At 46.2% G+C, this 20591-nt stretch overlaps 1 protein-coding gene across 19 annotated transcripts in view; it reads right to left on the bottom strand.

The window, feature by feature from the left end:
* Positions 1-20591, bottom strand: part of Clasp1 (cytoplasmic linker associated protein 1) — a 219367-nt gene that overhangs the window by 108374 nt on the left and 90402 nt on the right. For all 19 annotated transcript variants that reach the window (XM_051147231.1, XM_051147234.1, XM_051147236.1 and 16 more), the window contains exon 8: positions 16985-17052. In XM_051147231.1, the coding sequence (XP_051003188.1) occupies positions 16985-17052 (68 nt within the window). The remainder of the gene's footprint in view (positions 1-16984; positions 17053-20591) is intronic.

Below are 20591 nucleotides of genomic sequence, written 5' to 3'. Positions count from 1 at the left end.
GGCTACACAGAGAAACCCTGTCTTGCAAACAAAAATGAAAAGAAAGTAAGAAGCAAAAGCATCAGGCTGTGTGCTCACTGCTCATCTTCCAAGGGGTCAGGAATAAATGAAGACTGCGTGTCCTCTTCCCTTGGGCAAGCTTTGAAGTGGGGAGCTGGCGGCAGGAAATATCTGGCTCTCTGAAGCAAGGCATCAGGGCACCTGAGCTGATGGGATTCCTGGCAGCCTTCAACTTAGCTTCCTTGTCCAAGGACGAGCACCGCAAAGCAGCCCAAAGTAGCCCTTGTCCTGAGACAAGGATGCAGAGAAAGGGGAAGCCCAAAAAAGGGCTGCGCGTCCATACATATCCCAACAGACCTTTCTCCTCTGTCTTACACAGTTTGGGGCCCTTGCTAAGGCTGTTTTTGTACAACGCAAGTCTCATACTCTGTCAAATTCCCTGTGCATCCTGGGAAACAAGAGACTACTGCTAGCTTCTAATTGCCACAGGCACCAGGCATGCACGGTACACAAACATACAAGCGAACAAAACACATTATAATACACATAAAATAAATCTTTAAAAAACAATGCAACCAGGTAAACTTCTGCTTCCTTATCTTAAAAAACCGGGGAGGTGTGCTCTTACTTATCTGTTTGCATGGTCCACTCACATATGGCCTGCACCACACCAATGGCTGCCCTGCCCAGGCAGCTGGCAACTGTTCTCAGGTACCTCACCTTCCAGTTACCCACCTACTCTCAGGTTCGCCCCATCTCACCTGCTGGACAGAAGCCAGCGCTAGCAGAGAGGCAAGGCTCCATGCCACCAACCATGGCAACTAACTCCAGAACTTCTGAACTTGACGCTGAGCAGAAGCAAGTCCTGAGATGCTGAAGCCAAAAACAGGGTGTATGCCTCAAGAGCAACGCAGAGGGAAGAATAAGCCAAAAGGGGTGTGGAGCGAGCTGACACCTAGCTCCTGTTGTAGGAATGAGAGCAATGCCTACCCTTGACTTCCCAGTTTTGTGACCAGCTCATTCCCTTCTCCACGTGCCACTTTGGGGGGAGGGGGGGCTGTGTCTCCTGTAACCCAGCAAATCTGCTCTGCATGAGATTTCATGCTAATCATCCAGGGCACCTGGACAGAACCCCATGGGGATTCTCCAAGTATAGCTACTCAGACTCAGCCATGATGCTGCAGGTACAGGAAGCAACTCAAAAAACTGTCTGCACAGGGGAAGGAAAGAGTGAGGAATACAATGCGCCTTAAAAAATGCTCTTGTTGGGCTGGAGAGGTGGCTCAGAGGTTAAGAGCACCAACTGTTCTTCCAAGGGTCCTCAGTTCAATACCCAGCAACCACATGGTGGCTCACAACCATCTATAATGAGATCTGGTAACCTCTTCTGGTGGGCAGAACATTGTATACATAATAAATAAATAAATCTTTTAAAATGCTCTTAAAAGCCAGGCATGGTGGTGCACACCTGTAATCCCAGCAGTAGGAGGCAGAGGCAGGCAAATTGCCATAAATTCGAGGCCATCCTGGTCTAACAAAGTAAGTCCAGGACAGTCAAGGCTACACAAAGAAACCCTGTCTTGAAAAAACAAAACAAAACAAACAAACAAAAAGCTCCTAAAGCCACGCAGAACGGTGGGTGGCTTTACTTAATTCTACTACTTGGGGGACAGGCAGATAGAGGCAGGCAAATCTCTGTGAGTTTGAGGCCAGCTTGCTCTATGCAGTTGAGACCCTATCTCAGAAAATACATAAAAAATAAAATAAAATAAAAAGGCACACAACCAGGAAACTGCCACTACTGGATGCTAACAGCATACCAGAGCATCTTCCTTCCTCCATCTCTCCAGCACTTCTAGACTGTGTGACAGTGCTCTCAGGCACTCTGCTAGGGCTGGAACAACGGAGAAATGCCACAGCTCCCTGTAGCATTCATAATCCAGTATGGGAACAGACATGCAGCAAGACCTTGCCAAAGGCATGTCCAGTGTGACATACACACACAGAGCAGGCCAAACACAGTTAGAAAGAGTCCTTTGTGCTCTCCGCTCAGCCTTGTGATGTGACTCACTGGGCAGTGTGAAGTGCTTTTAAATCCTGTTTAGGTCAGGAACACCTTAGGCTACAATGCTGAGCACCTACGCAGAACAAATCCTAGCGACGACTTCTGAGCAAACATTAAGAACAAGGAATCCCTCACAGGATAATAAAGCAGCCAGCTGTCCTCTCATGAGAATGGATACGGAAACCTCCAAACTCTAGAGCTGTTCTCATCTCGGGCAGAGGGAGCAGAGAACTGAAGGCAAATTCCCGATGGCAGCTGTTGATACTGAGGTCGCTGCTTAACATACATGGAAGCTAGTATCATGGCACTGGACTAGCAAAAGAAAGATTAAAGGACGAGGAGAACTGCAGCCAGGTGAGAGGGGTCCGGAAGGGCCTGGGCGGTGATGGACGGCTATGACGGGGTCTTGTGCTTTGACTGGGCACACATGTGTCTTTAAGGTTTCCCTGCTGCAGTCCTGTGCTGTGACCTCATGGTCTACAATCCCCAGTCTACATTTTAGACCATGCAGCAAGTCCCACACATGCGCCTGCAAAAGGGGATGGAGGGGGGCCGGGGGGGCGCGATACATGCAGGGAGAAGTTAGAGGACGACTTGAGAGAGCTGGCTGACCCGTGCCTAGCAGTGGTCAAACTCCTCACACTTGGCAGCCAGCTCTTTAACTGGCAGCACCTCCTTACCAACTTGGATCAAAGTTCAAGGTCAGAGCTAAGACTGTTCCCTTGCTCTTCTGTTAGCCATACATACACCTGAGGCCCATTCAGAGGTGCAAGAGTGCAGAGGAAATAAGGCACCAACTGTGTGAGCCCTCCAGAGCTCCTCACGCACTGGGGAAAGGGAGTGTGTGCCGTACTCACACCAACCCTTGTGCTCCCTGGATATGAACTTTCAGCTACTGTCAAGTGCCTCCCAGGGAAACATGGCCATTACAGAAGAATACAATGCCTCATAGCTCAAAGAACCGCGGAACAAAGAAGAATTAGCCAAAGCAGTAAAAGAATAAAAGAAATTTGTTCGTTTTCATAAAGTGTGTGTCTGTACACATACACTCCCCCCAGACCCCCACAGAGAACCTGTATGAATGCCAAAGAGCAACTTTATCAAGAGTGTTTGTTTACATTGGTTCCATGGGAGAAACAAAGTAGCCAGGCTTGTGTGGCAAATGCCTTCACCCACTGAACCATCTTGTTTATCCTGATTTCTGTTCTGTGAGATACAGCCCAGGATGGCCTTGAACTCCGCATGTGTCAAGAATGACTTCCAACTCCTGAGCCCTGCCTCCACTCCCCAGGTGCTTAGATTAGAGGTGTGTACCATACACCCCGAAAAAAATTTCAGCTATTGTAAGAATCTAGAAATTGCTTCTAATAAATAGCTCCGGGAGAGTATGTACGAGTCTGGGCTTGTTTTATTCACTCAACAATGAATTCTGTTTCTTAACAACAATGTTCACTCAAATTCGAGTAATTCCCAGTCTATTTGAGAAGTTGTGTGCTATAGTTGATGGGTCTCTGTGCTCAGAAAACGACAGCGCACGTGTGCTTAAAGCAAGTGTACTAGCACGTCAGCATCAGCTTGAAGCCTCCTTAAACAGCTAGCTGGAGTTCATGCTGCTGTAATTATTTACGTAATTACAAAGCAAACAGTAACAGGCCAAGAATAACTTGTTTCAACACTGCATAAGTTAGCTTTCTAAAATTCTTTTGATTGCATCCAGGTACCAGAGCAAGTCTAACTGGGTTTCTCGCTGTCATTTGTTTAAAGACCTGCCCAGACATCCTGATGCGTGGCACACTAGAGGCCACACGCCCCAGGCGAAAACCAGGGAGGTAAGTGGTGCGCGACTGTAAGCATATGTACTTGAGGGGAGGACGTGCAGTTTCTGTACATACAGTAAAGAGATTACAAGTTTTGTAAATTACAGTTAATTTACTGAATTTACGGAAATGGCTTATGTGATACCTGTCCTCAAACAAAGATCATGTGTTTATTACCTAAAGAGACCAAGGGACGGTCCCCACACCATGCTTCATGATCCTGACCAGACACCGGCACATCCATCGCTGCCTTTGGCTGTCCTCAGCATCCTCCAACTTCTAAGCCAATTCTCCAAATAATCATCTCATTGTCCAATTAAGACAGAGAGCGGTGTGTGTGTAAGAAAGCTCACTCAATTTATAAATCACCCCAAGTGGCCCTCCAAAGTGAGGGTTAGAGGCAGTGTGTGGCTGTAATTCCAGTGCCCCTGGAGCTACAGGGTGCTTGGCTAATACGGACACCTGCCTCAAACAAAACCAAATGTCCTTCCTGGAGAGGTTGACTTTGTTTCTTACAGGAACTTCACCTCAGACCCTTTGTCGGCTGTTAGAGGCTATTTCTCTTCTCGGGCTAATGCCCCCCTTGACGGCAGTGAAAGGGGGCAAGAGATGCAGTGAAAACCCTGCTGGTATGGAGAGGACCTAGTGGGGCTGGCATAGCTTCTCTCTTCTGAGCTCTAAATTAATGAGCAAAGCATTTATTTACTTAAAAAAAAAAAAAAAAAAAAAGCCAGGGTGATTTATGCAAGGGATAGGAGGCCAGCTGTTGCCTGATGCTGTCCTCCCTCTGCATGGCCATTTAAGCTCTGTAAGGATCTGTTATATCCTAAGGCACTTTGGTAGGTCCTGGATATACAGAGTGAGCAAATCATACCAACTGCACACAGGGAACTTCCAGCACAAGACGTATAGTGTCCTTTGCTTCATGCAGGCTAGGCAAGTCTCCACCAGCAGAGCTATAGCCCAGATCCTCCTCATACCCTCTCTTAACAAAACCACTGGGATTCAAACAGAGGAATCTACCCTGATGACCTTATCTACAAGTAATCATGTCCCCAAAACTGGACCTCCAAACAACATAGTTGGACATGATTTTGTGGTAGTTTGAGTGAGAATGGCCCCTATAGGCGCATATATTCGAATACTTGGTCCCCAGTTGGTGGAACTGTTTCAGAAGGATTAGGGGGTGTGGCCTTGCTGGAGGATGTGTATCACTGGGATGGGCTTTGTGGTTTCAAAAGATTCACGCAATTCCCAATAAGAGCTCGCTCTCTCCTCCCTCCTCCTCCTCCTCTTCTTCCTCTTCCTGTTCCTCTCTCTCCCCCTTCCCTTCCCCCCTCCCACCACATGGTTGTACACCAATCAAGCTGTAAGCTCTCAGCTGCTCCTTTGTTCTAACACCATGAACTCTGGACCTGTGAGACCATAAACCAAATTAAACGCTTTCTTTTTTTTTATAATCTGCCTTGGTCAAGGTGTTTTTAATCACAGAAATAGAAAAGGAACCAAAACAAGTTTCCACCCTCTCTCTCTCCATAGACCGTCAGGCTGCTGTTGGATAGGTTCTCGGGATCCCAATTCTGCTCCTCACACCTGCGCAGCAAGCACTTGCCCCACTGAATGACTCCTCCAGCCTGAGTGTGCACCTTTTAAAAAGTGTGTGACTTACACTCTTAATAATTCATGGGAAAGGAGGTGAGGTTAAGTAAAGGGATAGAGTTTTATATGGATGACTAAAAACTAAAAGCTTAAAATAAAGTTTTAAACAAAAATAAGATCAACACTTAAGATAATCTGTAAAAAGCTATATTAACAAAAACCACCTCCTATCTTTTCACTGATAAAAATCTTCATCTCTCTTTTATACCACAGTCCTTATTTTGCCTTTGAACTTGTCCTGAAGGGATGCTATAAGCAGTCCCTGTCAGAGCTCAGACCCACAGCCATCAGATCTATACTTGTAATCCTCAGGAATGCCACTCTAATCATCAGGGTGGCCATACTGACCTAATTCTTTGTGACAGCCACTAGGCAGGCACAAGGAGAAGTGAGCTGGAAATATCAGAGCCAAATTTGGCAATGGCCTCCTAACAAAATGTCCATGGTACTTAGCAGTGATTACACCGTGAGCCATTTTCATCCTTATGCAAAAAGCCTTCGGATTCCCCATCTGGGCCTCAATAACCTCAGTTTTCAGTAGCCCTTAGAGAGAGGCAAAGAACCACTTTTCCATGAAAAATAAAATAAAATAAAACAACAACCAAAATAAGGACCAACAGTCTAATAAACATATCAATCTTCTCATAGCAGCTCCATCTCTATTTCAAAATACAGACCACTTGAATCAAAACAAATTCTACATCTGGGATCCCCAAACCATCACCATCCATAGTAAAAACCCAGCACCAGGCCTGCTCCAGCTCCCTGACTCACCCGGCACCACCCACGCAAGCTAAAACACAGTCTGGCTCTCAGCCCTTCCTCCCCAGCGCTGCCCTCCATTCCCCAGTGCTACCAAGGCCCCATAGACCAGGCCTTCCCGTCCTATGTGGGCATCATAGGAATTCCTATCACCAAAAGTGGCCCTGCCGGCTTCTATGACTCTATTTTATGCCTTAAAAAATATGGTAATATATGTTTCATATAAAACATTAAAAAAGATGAGCATATCAGGCAAAACACAGATGAAGCTGTTTTCAAAAATAAAATCAATTCATATATGAATGTGGTTAAATAACTGCAACATTATGAGAAGGCAGAATTAAAATAAAAAGCTTCTTTCCAACCCCTCACTTCTTTGCAGTTCTTACATTTTTAATATAAACTTTTGGGGAAAGCATTACATTTACAGAGTTACTGTAAATGCAGAGTTCCCACATACCCCACACCAGCGTCTCACAGTAATTCAGTCGGTTCTTACTAAAGTGCCAGGGCTGACTCAGTCTCACTGCCCAGTGACACAGTCTGCCCAGTGCCCCTTAGTCCTCGCACTGCGTCCTCTCTGTCCAGGACCACAGTCATGGTCCACAGCCAATCTCCTTAGCCTGCTCTGGGTTTCAGTGTCTTTCTCATTTCAGATGTCCAACTGTAACCACTCTGAGGAATAGGCATTAGCCAGTTTATGGATAAGATGCCTCAATGTGCTTTTTCCAGAGGTTTCTGGATTGGAAGAGGAAGATCACAGAGGTAGAATGTTAATCATCTGTTAATGTTATCATTGTGGTGGCCATGAAAGAAAAACCAACTAACCAACCAACCACAACAGAAAATACAGAGGGAGGAAAGCTGCACCTTAGCTGCTGGTTCAGGTCCACTGGGGCAAAGCTCACATCACAGGAGCCAGGAGGCCAACAGGGGTGGGCTTTGTTGTTTTGTTGCTTTTACGGCTATCTGGACACAGCAGCTATGGGATGGCGCCTCACATTCAGGGCAGGTCTCCCTGAAACTTCCTTGCATATACAACTACATGCGTGCTTTCTGACCCTCTAGGTCCTATACAGTTAAGATATACAGACACAACAACACAGCCTAAGAAGGGAGTCGTATGAGAAATCCCCAAGGAAACAAGACAAAGGTCTTGTGAGCTCAGTTCCTGCAAAACACAATTGTCTTGGAATTTATTTCCTGATCGGCCCAAATGTGGTGGGTAGGAGTGAGTTTACCTCAGCAGGCGTTACTCACATGCCTCTATGGAAAGACATCTTTTCGCCATGTATAGCTTGTTCTTATGCTTGTACACTTTACTTGGGTGACTCTTCTTAACCCTCAGAGTGTAAACTGTCGGATGCTCTGAATAAAGTTGGCTCTTGCATGGGACTTTAGTTTTATGACCTGCTCTCCCAGGTTCACCTGCCAACTAGAGCAGCCACCACCAAAAGCTACCTGAAGGGCTGACAATGTTTTTTAAAGATAATTTACCCTAGTCTGTACGAAACTAAGAAAATAAATGAAAACTGAGACTGGAGGTAGCTCAGTGGTTAAGAGCACTTGCTACTCGTAAGAGGGTCTGATTTAGTTCCTAGCACCCACACTAAGTAGCTCACAAATACTTATAACTCCAGCCCCAGTAGACCCAACACCCTCTTCTGGACTCCAAGGGCACATGCACTCCATATACACACACAGACACACATAATACACACATAATTTAAATTAAAACACACCTCTTTTATTGAAGATAAAGAAAACTGGTGCATTTCTCACAAAGCTAAATTTGTTTCACTTAAAGGTCTATCTTCCCTTCGGAAATGGTGCCTCTCTTACTTCCCACTGGTGTCCATGGCCCTTGGTTTATGAAATGGTTATGACAGATCAGCTACATTTAATAAAATTCAAGTTGGTCACTCTGTATCCAGATCAGCTGCATTTAATAAAATTCAAGTTGGCCACTCTGTATCTGTCTTCCTCATCCATACAGTCTAGGTGGCTTAAGTTTCGATGCCACAGCAATGGCATTCAGGGTGGGAACCGGCCTCAGGACGGCACACAGACCCTGGCCATCTTCCTCACATGCCCTGCTCCAACAACAGCAAGTTGCCTCTCGAACCGAGCTCATCATGCCTGCATTACAGCTTCCTTTGCTAGCATCCTGCCCCACCCCCCAAATCTCCATCTCATTCTTCAGTGCTGGGGTGCCCGTGCCTTGACCTTGCTATCCTCCTTCCTCAGTCTCCAGATGCGACTATTTTTTTTTAATTTAAGTAATTTATTCAGATTACATCTCAATTGTTATCCCCTCACTTGTATCTTTCCACTCCCCTCCCTCTTTCATCCTATTCCCCTCCCCTAGGCCTGTGACAGAAGGGGACCTCCTCCCCCACCATATGATGGTAGCCTATCAGGTCTCATCCTGGTAGCCTGCTTACTCCTCCAACAGGGGACAGGACAACTGGCTCCAGTGCCTGTTTCAGTTTTTCTCCAGTGCTTTCATTTCTGAATTATTCCTTACAGCAGCTACTGACCAGGCAGTTTCCGACTCACAGACACAAACGTAACTCAAGCTTTATTAACAGCAGTGAAGGAGGCAGCAGCGGGGGTGGGGGTGGGGGAGAGAGTGACTGCTCTAAGTCAGCACAAGGTGGAGTTTTCCTGTGTCCCAACACTGACCCAATTACAGGAAACCTGAAACCTCAGACCCACTCCTCAGGGGCTCCTCTTGAAGATAATAAAACAACAAACAACATGCAGAAATGTGCTCTGAGAATTCCAAACAGCGACTAACAGCTGTTATTATCACATGCACAATGCACAGAGTCAGCCTATCCTTTATCGGCCGCAGATGACAGATCCTCAGATAGGCGCCTGCTCAGGAGTGGCCTCGGATCGGATCGCTGTTTGCTATCACACTTGTGGCTTAAGTTGCATCTCAGTAACAGAAGGCAGGTAGCCTGAAGGGCTCCTTCCAATCTCCAACACAGACTGTGGACTTCCAGATTATTCCCCCCAACTCCCGATATTTAGAAAGCAGCCCTCAAATTCAACAACTTAAGGCAAATACTATTATCAAACCCTCAAATGAAAGGCTCTTTGGAACATGTACTATTTAACTCTCCCACCCAGGTATTGATTTCCTAAACAGCCAGGAACCCTGACAAGAGGCAATTACGAGGTAAGAAAAAAGTTCCACCACTTTGCCCCTTAAACTATCAACATGAACATATGAATGAGATATAGCATCTTCCTGAAGGACCATTTTCAGCCAAAAGAAAACTTCTGTTCGGTCTCAGCTAAGCCAGGCTTAGTTGAAGGAGATCTCAGGCCAGCAAGCTGGCTCAGTGAGTAAAGTCACTTGCTGCCAAGCCTAATGAGCAGAGCTCAGTCTTCGGACCCTATGGTAAAAGAGGAGAACCCACTCCCACAGGTCTGCCTCTGACCTCACATGCACACCCACCCACACATACAAATAAAGTAGCACGCACGCACAGAGAGACACACGGCCTTTAGGATCCCTACAATATCAGTACAGTGCCAAAGTCCTTGAGAGGAGCTCAGTTCCCACAGTGGAAGCAAATGAACACAGGTTACTTGACCAGTCACACTGGGTCGTGTCTGCTTCAGCTGAAGGGTCTAGAAATGCCCTTCAGAGGCAGGAGGTTAGGTCAGGCAGGAACACGAGCCCTAGGACAGCAGGACCGTGAACAGGTTGCCTCTAGACCATCAGCAGCACTCAGTGGTAAACACAAACCTACTTTCTGTGACATCCCCCCATGCCTAAGCCTGGGCAAACCCACAGAAGGCAGAGGCTAAGCAATAGGACTGTGCTGGCTGGTTTCCCTCATCAACTTTTGTCACCTTACAGACTCCCCTTCACCAGGGGACACAGCATGACTGGAGGACAGTAACAGTGCCCTGTGCTGTGTTCTCCTTCTAGCTGCAGCTAGGGAAACCCAGGGACTCCCAGTCAGCAGACTCTGCCCAAAGACAGCTGGAGCATACTAACAAACGCTTTGAGGTGGTTAAAATAGGTTTATCCCCATAAACCACATCCCAGAGCATGAAGGAGCAGAGAAAAACTGAAAGCACGTAAGGGCCTGCTGGGGACACCTGGCCAGCCTTGGCTTCTGTGCCCTTCCTCCTAGTCTTTAAAGGACATCAACTTTACCACTCTAATCATCTGCAGGCCTCAGCATTTCTCCTGCCTACCTACAAATCACACTCGCAGCAACAATTTCTCTACTTTCTACCCATGGCTGTGAGTCAACAACACAATTATAAAACGTTCCGTGTTTTCTTCACCTCCCAATATGTCAGTAATAATTACACTTTCCAAATACAAGTGCCTACCTTTCCCAGTGGTCATGTTGTCAGTGATCCGGTACCAGATAAAAATGCTGTGAGTCCTGACAGCAGCTCAGCATCAGCAGACTTTCCTCCCACACCTCCTTCAGGAGAGCCAGCTCTGTGACAACTGCCACCTCATTCCAAAATAAAAGCCTAGGCTCTCGCCCTGAGTTCTTCACAACGGCCAGGGGAGGGGACTGCCTCTGTCTTTACTCAGATAATAAGAGTCTTTACAGCTTATTCAGTTTGCAAACCAACTCTTTGCTCCCTTAAGATACACCCATTCCCTAACTACCATACATCTTCAAATGAGAAGCGACCAACCGTACAGTCCCTGCAGCTTACCGAAGCCGCTAACAGTCTCCTCTAGGCTACAGTGAGTGGGCTTCTGCTCAGCACAGACCAACACGTTTGCCAGCATGACGGTACACTGTCCGCCTATCTGTGAGTATGGCAACACCGTCCTAAGACTGAACTCTCCAAGCTAGGAAGAGGCATAGCCTAATAAACAAGCAGTGACAAAGTAGGACCCAGGACCACAGCCTTTAAAGCAGAGTGGACAATGGAGGTTGGCTGCCTAATAAAGGTTCGCCTTTAAATGAGGGCTTTGTCCTGGCCATGGCTGGCAACAGTTCAGCCCTTACCTAAGGTGCTCGTCCATGGCGCTTTGTTTTCAGGTTCCCAGGAGTTCTCTCCTCCAACCAAGTAGAATTAGGTAACATTTTGCAAGTTATTTTCAACTTTAAAAAGGTAAAGAAGGCTGCGTTTGGCAGCAAAGTGACCCTAGGTACATCTGAGTGTGTGACAAATAATAGTTAAATTAGTGTGTGGCTGTATCTCTAAATAATATTTTGTCCTGCCCGTTAGCTACAGATTATGGCATTTCCAGAGATTTGATTGACATGATGCTTTCTAGATTTCCTCATCAATATGTTAGCTTTTCATAGGAAACAACAGCACGTGAATTTTCTAACCAAATTATATCCATGGCCTCATGGCAATCAAACACAATTCAAGATCATTACATGGCTATGGATAAAGCCCATAATTAATGCTCTTTCATTCTGAGAGCCCAACTCTCCTGTACGCACAACACATCTGCTTGATAAAGGAAATTTACACAGAAAATAATTTGGTTTTTGAAAACCATGGAAGGGAAGACTGTAATTTGCGCTTCTGGGAGTTTGCTAATTATATGGAGATGGGAAAGGAAAAAGAAACATCTATACAACAACATATTTTTAACGCCCATATTTTTGCCAAAGCTGAAAGCCTTTGGGTAGCCTAGCAACAAGGAGGAATCATATGAAGATGAAGATCCTACTTGAGACAGCAAGCACAGCCTACGCTGCTACTTGGCTATGTCTTTATTGCTGATTCCAGTCCCAATCATATTACACTCACAAAAGAATGAAGCCCATTGGTTTCACAGAATATAATTTTAAGCATGTCAAGAAATACAACCCAAGCTGAGCCTTATCTCTCCCTTAAATGTATTACCCTTAACACTAGGTTTTATAAAAATGTGTTTATGATAATATTTTCAATGCCTGTACAATAATAATAATAATAATAATAATAATAACAACAACAACAACAACAATAACGACTTGTGAGTAGAAGGGGGCTAGACAGGAAGAAGACAAGGCCAGTGGAGAAGGAGTAAAGTTTAATGGGGGTAAATGTGATCACAATGTACCAAATACATGTATGAAAAGTTAAATAATTAATCTTTTAACAAAAAGCTTGTCCAAGTTAGTACTAATTTAGAGCTTCAGCTTCTGAGTGAAAATAGAATCATTGTTCATAAGTAACAAAACTGAAGGAAAAAAAAGATTAAACTTCATCAAAAATGTTAAATTTCATACACTGGGACATAAAGGAGAGAGAACAGCCGGCAGATGGGATCTACAGACGAGTTCCATGCTAAGAGCCTTAGAATCCAGAAGTCTAAAAAGAATCTGGACAGTTCAATCACAAAGACTTAAAATAGCACAGTTATTAAAAATGAGCAAAGAGCAAAGGGGCTGAGTGCTGCTTGCACACTCCTGATATCCCAGCACTCGAGAAGCAGAGACAGGGGGATCTCTGTAACTTTGAGGCCAGCCTGGTCTACAGAGTGAGTTCCAGGACAGCCAGGACTACACAGAGAAACCCTGACTTGAAAAACAATAGGTATTAGATAGATGGATGGATAGATAGATAGATAGATAGATAGATATTTAAAATAATAAAAATGAGCAAATGGTTCAGTGGTTGAAAGTGACAATTTGAGTTCGATGCCAGGACTCATATGGTGCAATGAGAGAACCAACTCATGGTACCACTGCCAGAGAGCTGACTCTACCATGGAGCACACACTTTTAGAGTGATAAACAAGGTCACTTTGTATCAGTAGCTGTCAGGGAAGAGACAGTGCAGTAGCTGTCACACAGAACAAAGTACCCAACAAACTACTGGATTCCAGCACAGTGACTTACTTGCTCAAGATAAGGAACACACCGGCTGTGTGATGATGGGTGACAGCTGCCAGCAGATCCCAGGCAGAGGGCAAATATGAGGCAGCTAATTGGAAATACCAATAACTACTGTGAAATTGCTGCTGGCATGCTGTGTAAAAGAATTGGCATTATTTCTCACGTCTCTACCAACAATGCTGAAACGAGGCCACTTGGCTGCTGTACAACTGTAACTGGTCCTCGGGTGTTAGTGCGTCCTGCAGGTTACCACTGGGGACCTAAAGCCACTGCAACACTGGCAGGTAAAGAGTCTGCCAGCTCCCTTGAAAACCAAATCTAAATAAATTTGACACTGCATTTCAGTATGTCTGCATTACTGCCTGTCTACTGTTCTGTCAAATGATTTCAAACCTTCAGAAACGGAAGCTGGAGTAGTAACAGATAAAATCCTAATTCTGGATTCTTGCAGAAGCAGAGGTTGATACCTTGCTGCTTTAGCAGAGAAGGACTAAACATTGTCAATAGTGTCCTGAATCCATGATGCTACCCTACAGCAGCCCCTGGACTGAAAAGGGAGCCTCTCCTCCTCCTAGGCCTGGGCAGGTTAAACTCCACATAAACAAAAACAGTGCTTTGGGGGCAGATTAATGCATATTCCAACAACTAGAAATCCTTTTTTTAAAATCACAAGTGCAAATTTACTTTCTTTTCTTTTGTATTTATTTATGTGTATGGATATTTTGTCTGCATGTACATCTGCACACCAGAAGACGGCATCAGACAGGTGTGAGCTGCCATGTGGATGCTGGAAATTGAATGCAGGCCTTTCAGAAAAGCAGTGAATGCTCTTAACTGAGCCATCTCTGCAACCGTGAATTTTCTCCCTCCCTCCTCCTCTCTCCTTCCCTTTTCTTTTGTTTTTTCAAGACAGGGTTTCCTGGAAAGCTTTGGCTGTCCTGGACTCACTTTGTAGACCAGGCTGGCCTCGAACTCACAGAGGTCCGCCTGCTTCTGCCTCCCAAGTGATTGGATTAAAGGTGTGTCCCACCATGCCTGGCTTATGAATTTTCTTTCAAATGGTATTCTTTTTATGTGGATGGAAGGAAGGAAGGAAGAAAGGAGGGAAGGAAGGAAGGAGGGAGAGAGGGAGGGAGGGAGAGAGAGGGAGACAGTCATTTAGGGTGCAGCTCCATCTGGGCACTGAGCTAAGGGTGCTATCCATCATCTCACTAGTCTGCAAAGCTTCCCTTGGTGCTTCACTTTGCAGACGAGCAAACAGCAAGCAGACACTTCCAAGAATGTTCTTGCTTGCCCTAGGCTGCAAAACTAAAGAGTGACAAGAGAGAACACACAGAAAGGTATTTACACATTTCAATTACCTGCTAGGCTGCTCCCTAACATAGCTACACTTCCTTTTGGGGGAGCATGTGCATTCACACTCCAGTCACCACTCACTGAACAGCACTTATCATGTCCTAACACTGACTACGGGCTGGAATAATTCCAAGTCAGGAATCTGAACGACACAGGTCACTGAAAAGACACTATTTTAGAGATAGCTGAGGCCGTGCCTTGTGTGTGTGTGTGTGTGTGTGTGTGTGTGTGTGTGTGTGTGAGAGAGAGAGAGAGAGAGAGAGAGAGAGAGAGAAAGAGAGAGAGAGAGAGAGAAACACAGAGACACAGACACAGAGACAGAGACACAGAGACAGAGACAGAGACAGAGCAAGCATGTGCTCCAGGCAATGTCTGCCTGTGCACTACAGCCATACAGTGCCTTCAGAAGCCACAAGAGGACATCCGATCCCTGAAATTCGAGTCACAAACAGGTGTGAGCTACCAAATGGGTTCATAGAATGGAACCTGGTTATTCAGGCAAAGCTCTCACCCCTTGGCTGTCTCTCCAGACTCCAATAAATTTTTTCTGTTGATTTTTTTTAAACTCTACAACTAACATTGTATTTAGTGGTAAAGAGTTAAGATGAACTAGGCAAAGCTGCCCAGCGTTGGCCTCTCAAGGGCCAGAATAATAAGCAAGCACCATGAGCTGCAAGGGAGTTTAAAAGAGGAAAGATGTGGCTCAGCTCTGGGTTTGGAAAGCACAGTGCACAGCTGGGTGGCTGACCTTGACCTGTGGTGAGAGCAAAGCATCATGGTAGGGAGAGCACAGCGAAGTAAAGATGGTGGCAAAGAAGCAGAGAGGGGGCCGACATGGCCAGGTAAAAGGTGCACGCCCCAGTGACGTACTTCCTTCAGTCAGGCCCAATCTCCTAGTTACTACCACCTCCCAGCAGTGGCATCAAACTATGAATCTTCCAGGGGATCAAGCCAGTCAAGAAGTTAGAGACATGATCATCAGGCCATTTCCCCAAAGCCTCACCTCTGAACACCCAGGCTGACAACACATGAGCCACAATTCACATAGCACAGCCCTTGCCATAGTTACCACATAGCTCGCACTGGCAGGGAGTCTCGTGAGGGACGGAGGTATGCTCAGGGGGAACAAAGGACATAGAAGTCAAGGGACTACAGTGAAGACCCTACCCTCCTAAGGTAGCAAGTACTTTATAGTGAAACTGCTAAGAAGTGTCAGACAGGGGCGGGGTGGGGAGGGCACAGTACAGAGAGTCTCTGGGAGCCCCTGACCACAGTGCCCTGGGTGGCCTCTAGTTTGGCAATCGGAGTGTGTGAGGGGGCATTATATTGCTAAATCGTCATGTGCTATCCGAGCTCACTGAGAAGTTGTCTCCGGAAGTGAGGCCGGCACCCCAATTTCAGGCCCACGCATGCTTATGCCAAGTGTCTCCCAAGACCCCTTTGCTGGGGTTAGGCTGGTCCCACTGACAATGTGACAGGACAGAAAGAGAACAGCGCAAGAGTCCAAAGTAAACCACTGCACCCCTGAAAACAGAAGGTAAGCTGTTTCTAGATCATGGCTTGCCCCACAATCCAGGAGTGCCTACAGTGGAGAAGAGGAGCCGGAAGCTCAGCTGTGGGAAGCTCAGCCATGGAGAGAAAGTTCTGTTGGGAACTGCAGCTGATGGCTTCCACTTCCCCAGCCAGTTTCTACAGGACATTGTGAGCACCTGATGTGATGACGTCATCCCATCTGCTGCTACTTGTTCTTTCACCTGGAAGCCTCAGCCAGGAGGACACTGTGCTCTGCCTGGAACTCTACTCCAGATGGCTGCCATGCTAGTAGGCTTTGGCTGGATGTTTTGAGGACCTGATCTGGTGATGTTTATCTATTACCTGCTATTTATTCTTTTACTTGGCTTGCTGTACAATTAATAAGCTCACTCATTAACAGCAGAAGATAGAGCTGTTATGGATCACTCTCTATACATCAGAGGAAGAGGGCCAGAATGATACCAGGTGGCTAGGGTTTCAGGAAGGGGGAGAGGGGCCTAAGCACAGGTGCTCAAATGTTTCTAACTTAACAGGTTGGCCAATGTGGCAGGAGCAGGGAGAACTTTCAGAAAGAAGGTGATGTAGGCCACATCACCAGCCCGGCTCTGGGTGTGAGATGGGTGTGTGTTCTAGCAGGATTACTCTGTATGCTAAATGAGCACAAGCTATGTACAAGAGAGAGAAGAGGAGCCACTCACAGGTGTCCCTGTTGCCAGGACAGATGAAGAATCAGCAGGTGATGTATCACTATGTCTGCACCAGCAGGTGGGTGGGTTGAGGAGCAGAACAAACCACCTGATGGATTCACTGCAGGGTCTAAAGGAGGAGATGACGCAAACCCAACCTTTAAGACCTTGACAACCTTACTGAAACATCTAGATTCTGTTCAGAAATACCAAAGGCGCTGTTGCCATGACACTGAGAAGTGCAGGAATGGACACCGCTTTCCCACTCACCATTTGCAGACTGTATCATATTTCCAGACTTTTGGACTTCATCGAACTTTGTAAAAATGACATTCAACCTGTTTGAAAACAAAAAATATATATGGAATATCAATCATCACTGTTTATGATTCCCAAACACGATGAAGTCAGCTGCCCTGACACCTCAGTGTTATTTCTGTTGCTGTGATAAAACACCCTGACAGAAGCAACCGAGGGAGAAAGGGTCTGTATGGGCTCACGTCCCAGGGACAGTCCACCACTGTAGGGAGCCAAGTTGGCAGGAGTCAGCTTGGAGCAGCTGGTCACACCCACAAGTGGAGGAGAGGGAATGAAGGCTCACACTTGCAGAAAGCCCCAAACTCAAGGGGAGCCATGCTGCCCACAGCGGGTAGGTTTTCCCATTTCAGGCAACAGGATCAAAGCAATCCCCTCAGACATGTTCACAGACCAAGCCAGTGTAGACAGGCTCTCCTTGGGATGCTCAGGTGATTCACAATTGTGTCAAGTTGACAATTAAAACTGACCATCAGCCCACGCCCAAAAATGAACAATGATTAAAAAAACACTTAGCAAGAACAGTCTCCTCTAGGCTCCTCAGTAACAGAAAACATCCAACAGTATTGGACAACTAGAATGGATCCATCATGGGGTTAAGGACTCAGTCTAAAAGACCACACTTGGGGTGAAGTACTAGCTCCGCAGGTAACAGTACTTGTTGTACAAGCATGAGGACCAGAGTTCAAATCCCCAGTACCAATGTTAAAAACTGTTTGCACACAGTTGTAACCCTAACACTTGTGAGGGGTGGGAAACAGGAGGATGCTGGGTCTCACCGGCCTCCACCTAGGTTCAGGTTCAGTGAGAGAACCTATCTCAAAGGGAATAAAGTTAAAATGATAGAGGGGACACCTGATGTCTCACACACACACACACACACACACACACACACTGGAAAATATTTTTAAAATTTGTCTAAAGATTTTCTATTTCTCCTGCTTCTTTGGAAGCAGGCTGCCAGTTACTTTGGATAAAGCTTTTCATAATGCACTACTTTCACACTATAGGCTTTCCCTGACTTGTACTTAATTCCAAATGTTATAAATAACTCCTTCTAAAAACAAATGTTGTGACTTAGCATGCTTCGGCTTGAGAAGTCTACATGGCACTTCTAATAACAGAGTATCTCACCCTAGCATTTAAATGAAAGCAAAACTGCTGATGGGTCAAAACATTCCATTCTAGCTGACACCAAAACTAAGAGAGAAGACGTGCAGTGTGACAGTGCCTAAAGCAAAGGCGCAGAGGCGTCCCAGGCAAGCAGCTCTGCACTCTCTGCTGTGAGAAAGAGGATCTGTGTCACACAGCTGCCACTGCTTCTGGGATCGGGCTAGTCGCTGGTGCTTTCTTGCCCTCCCATCCCACCTGTGAGGGCTCACCACACCACACATAAGTCTTGTTTTAGCCAGAAAGAAGACTCCCTGGAGGCTGAGATGGGAGCTCCATGTTTTCTTGGTTAACAATGCACAGGGTCACCCGGGAGAGGCACATCAGGCCACCCAAGAGCTGGCCATGTCTCTGGCATCTCTCTGGAACACTAGATATTTCACACATTCTGCTCTTAGTTGATTCAACTAGTTCATGCAACAAGGACTGAGTATCCATTACATGCCTCGCACAAAGCTAACTAGATGTTGGAATGGGAAGGTTGTTTCCCTCTGGAGTTTCAAGTCTAGGCATTAGGCGAGCCAAGAAGACTACTGGCAAAACAGTATTTCTCCTCCCATCCCACAGGAGAAAGATCAAGAATCTTTTCAAAGCTCCCAGGTCCAGACACACCTTCAGAATCCTCTCCAAGTTTACTCCAGACCACCACTACCCACAAATCAAAGAGGAAACTGAAATACAAGTCCAACTGTCACCACAGGGCCAGACATGAGTAATACCATCACCTACACTCCAATCCAGCGGTTACTAAAGATCCAGAAAGATGCCTTAACGTCAATTCTTAAGATGGTTCCATCACCTTCCCTTTTAAAACAACAAAGATCTTAGATGGCTGGGCGAGCCCATAAATAGGCTCTCTGCACAGGTTGCCAGGGTGCGCCCTGACTTGGGTACCACTTTATTGTGTCACAGCCACACCCTCTGCCATGACAGGAACATGCCAGCAAGTGTACAAGTTAGGGCAGAGGTCTCCCTCTCAGCTGGCTGTCTCTGATGTTTCTGGAAGAAGGTGAATATTACTTACATTCTTGAGAAGAGTCCCAGCTACAAATGGCACTTGTGAAAACAGCATTGTAGGATCTTTCCTAAAGGTGAGGTCTCTGCATTGTGGTCCCCTTAGCCACGCCCTCTGGCCTCAACAACCAGGCAGGAGAACACTCAAAGGCCAGCCACTGCTCCTGGCACCTGTGTCTTCACTTGCAATTCTCCCAGACAGGGTGCCCTAACTCCCTCATTCGTGGCTCAGCAGTGCCCCCATCATGGCTCCTGGTTATACTTGAGAGACCTGCAACCTGGCTGTGGGCGGCTAAACACCAACAGAGCACTCCATAGGCACGGAAGCACTGACTTTCCCTTGCTAGCTTCAAACACAGCCACTTAAGAGGCCTCTCATGGAAACCATCAATTGGCCCAAATATAAGTAGGTGATTTCCAAGTTTAAACCTACTGAATACATACTGGCTGCCCTCTATCCTAGTTTCACTTCTATGGTGGTAATAAGACGCTTGGGTTTATTCCAGCTTATAATTCCAGGTTCCAGTCCATCACGGCAGGGAAGTCAGGGCAGCAGGACTTCAGAGCAGTCACATCACACCCACAGAGAGGAATGAATGCATGCTCACTTGTTTGGCGGTGCTCAGCCTGGCTTCTCTCGTCTTAGAGAGTTCAGGATACCCATGCATAAGGAACAGTGACCCCCAACAGGGGGTTGTGCTGCCCTACATTAACTTAAAAAACAAAACAAACCAACCCCCCCCCCCCGACAGACACAGTCACAGGCCAGCCCAATGTGGGCAGCCTCTTCCCATGGCACTCCAGGTTGTGTCAGGTTGATGTGTAACCTCACACTCTCTGAAACTATTGAATAATTTTGTTTTTCAAATCTTGAGATCTCAATTTTAAAAAATTTCATGTGGCTTGGGGTATGCCTCAACAGTTACCCATGCCCACAGCATTGGATTAAAATCTCACTATCCTCAAGAAGAAATTAATTTATTAATTTGACAAATCACTATTATTTTCCCTCTAGTTTTCCTGAATCTAAATTTTTTTTTTCAAGACAGTGTCTCTCTATGTAGCCTTGGCTGTCCTGGACTCAGTTTGTAGATCAGGCTGGCCAGGAACTTACAGCGATCCACCTCCCGAGTGCTGGGATTAAATGCATGTGCCACCACACCAAGCTCTAAAATATAAATTTTAAGTCATTCCTTTGAAACAAATCCTGAGACACTCAGTCAACAAACTTCTTCCAAACACTAAGAGCTTCTCTCACTCAGCTTGAGCCTCCCCTCCTGAACAAGGGTAGCAAAGAGTCTAGCATGAGGAGAGAAGAAAATGCACACACTGGGCCTGTGAGATGCTCAGCCAGTAAAGGTGCCTGCTGCCAATGACC

This window comes from Acomys russatus, chromosome 6 (assembly GCF_903995435.1).
Source record: "Acomys russatus chromosome 6, mAcoRus1.1, whole genome shotgun sequence".
NCBI lineage: Eukaryota > Metazoa > Chordata > Mammalia > Rodentia > Muridae > Acomys > Acomys russatus.
Note: the sequence above shows the minus strand (reverse complement) of the source record. Positions and strands in the feature narration are given on the sequence as shown.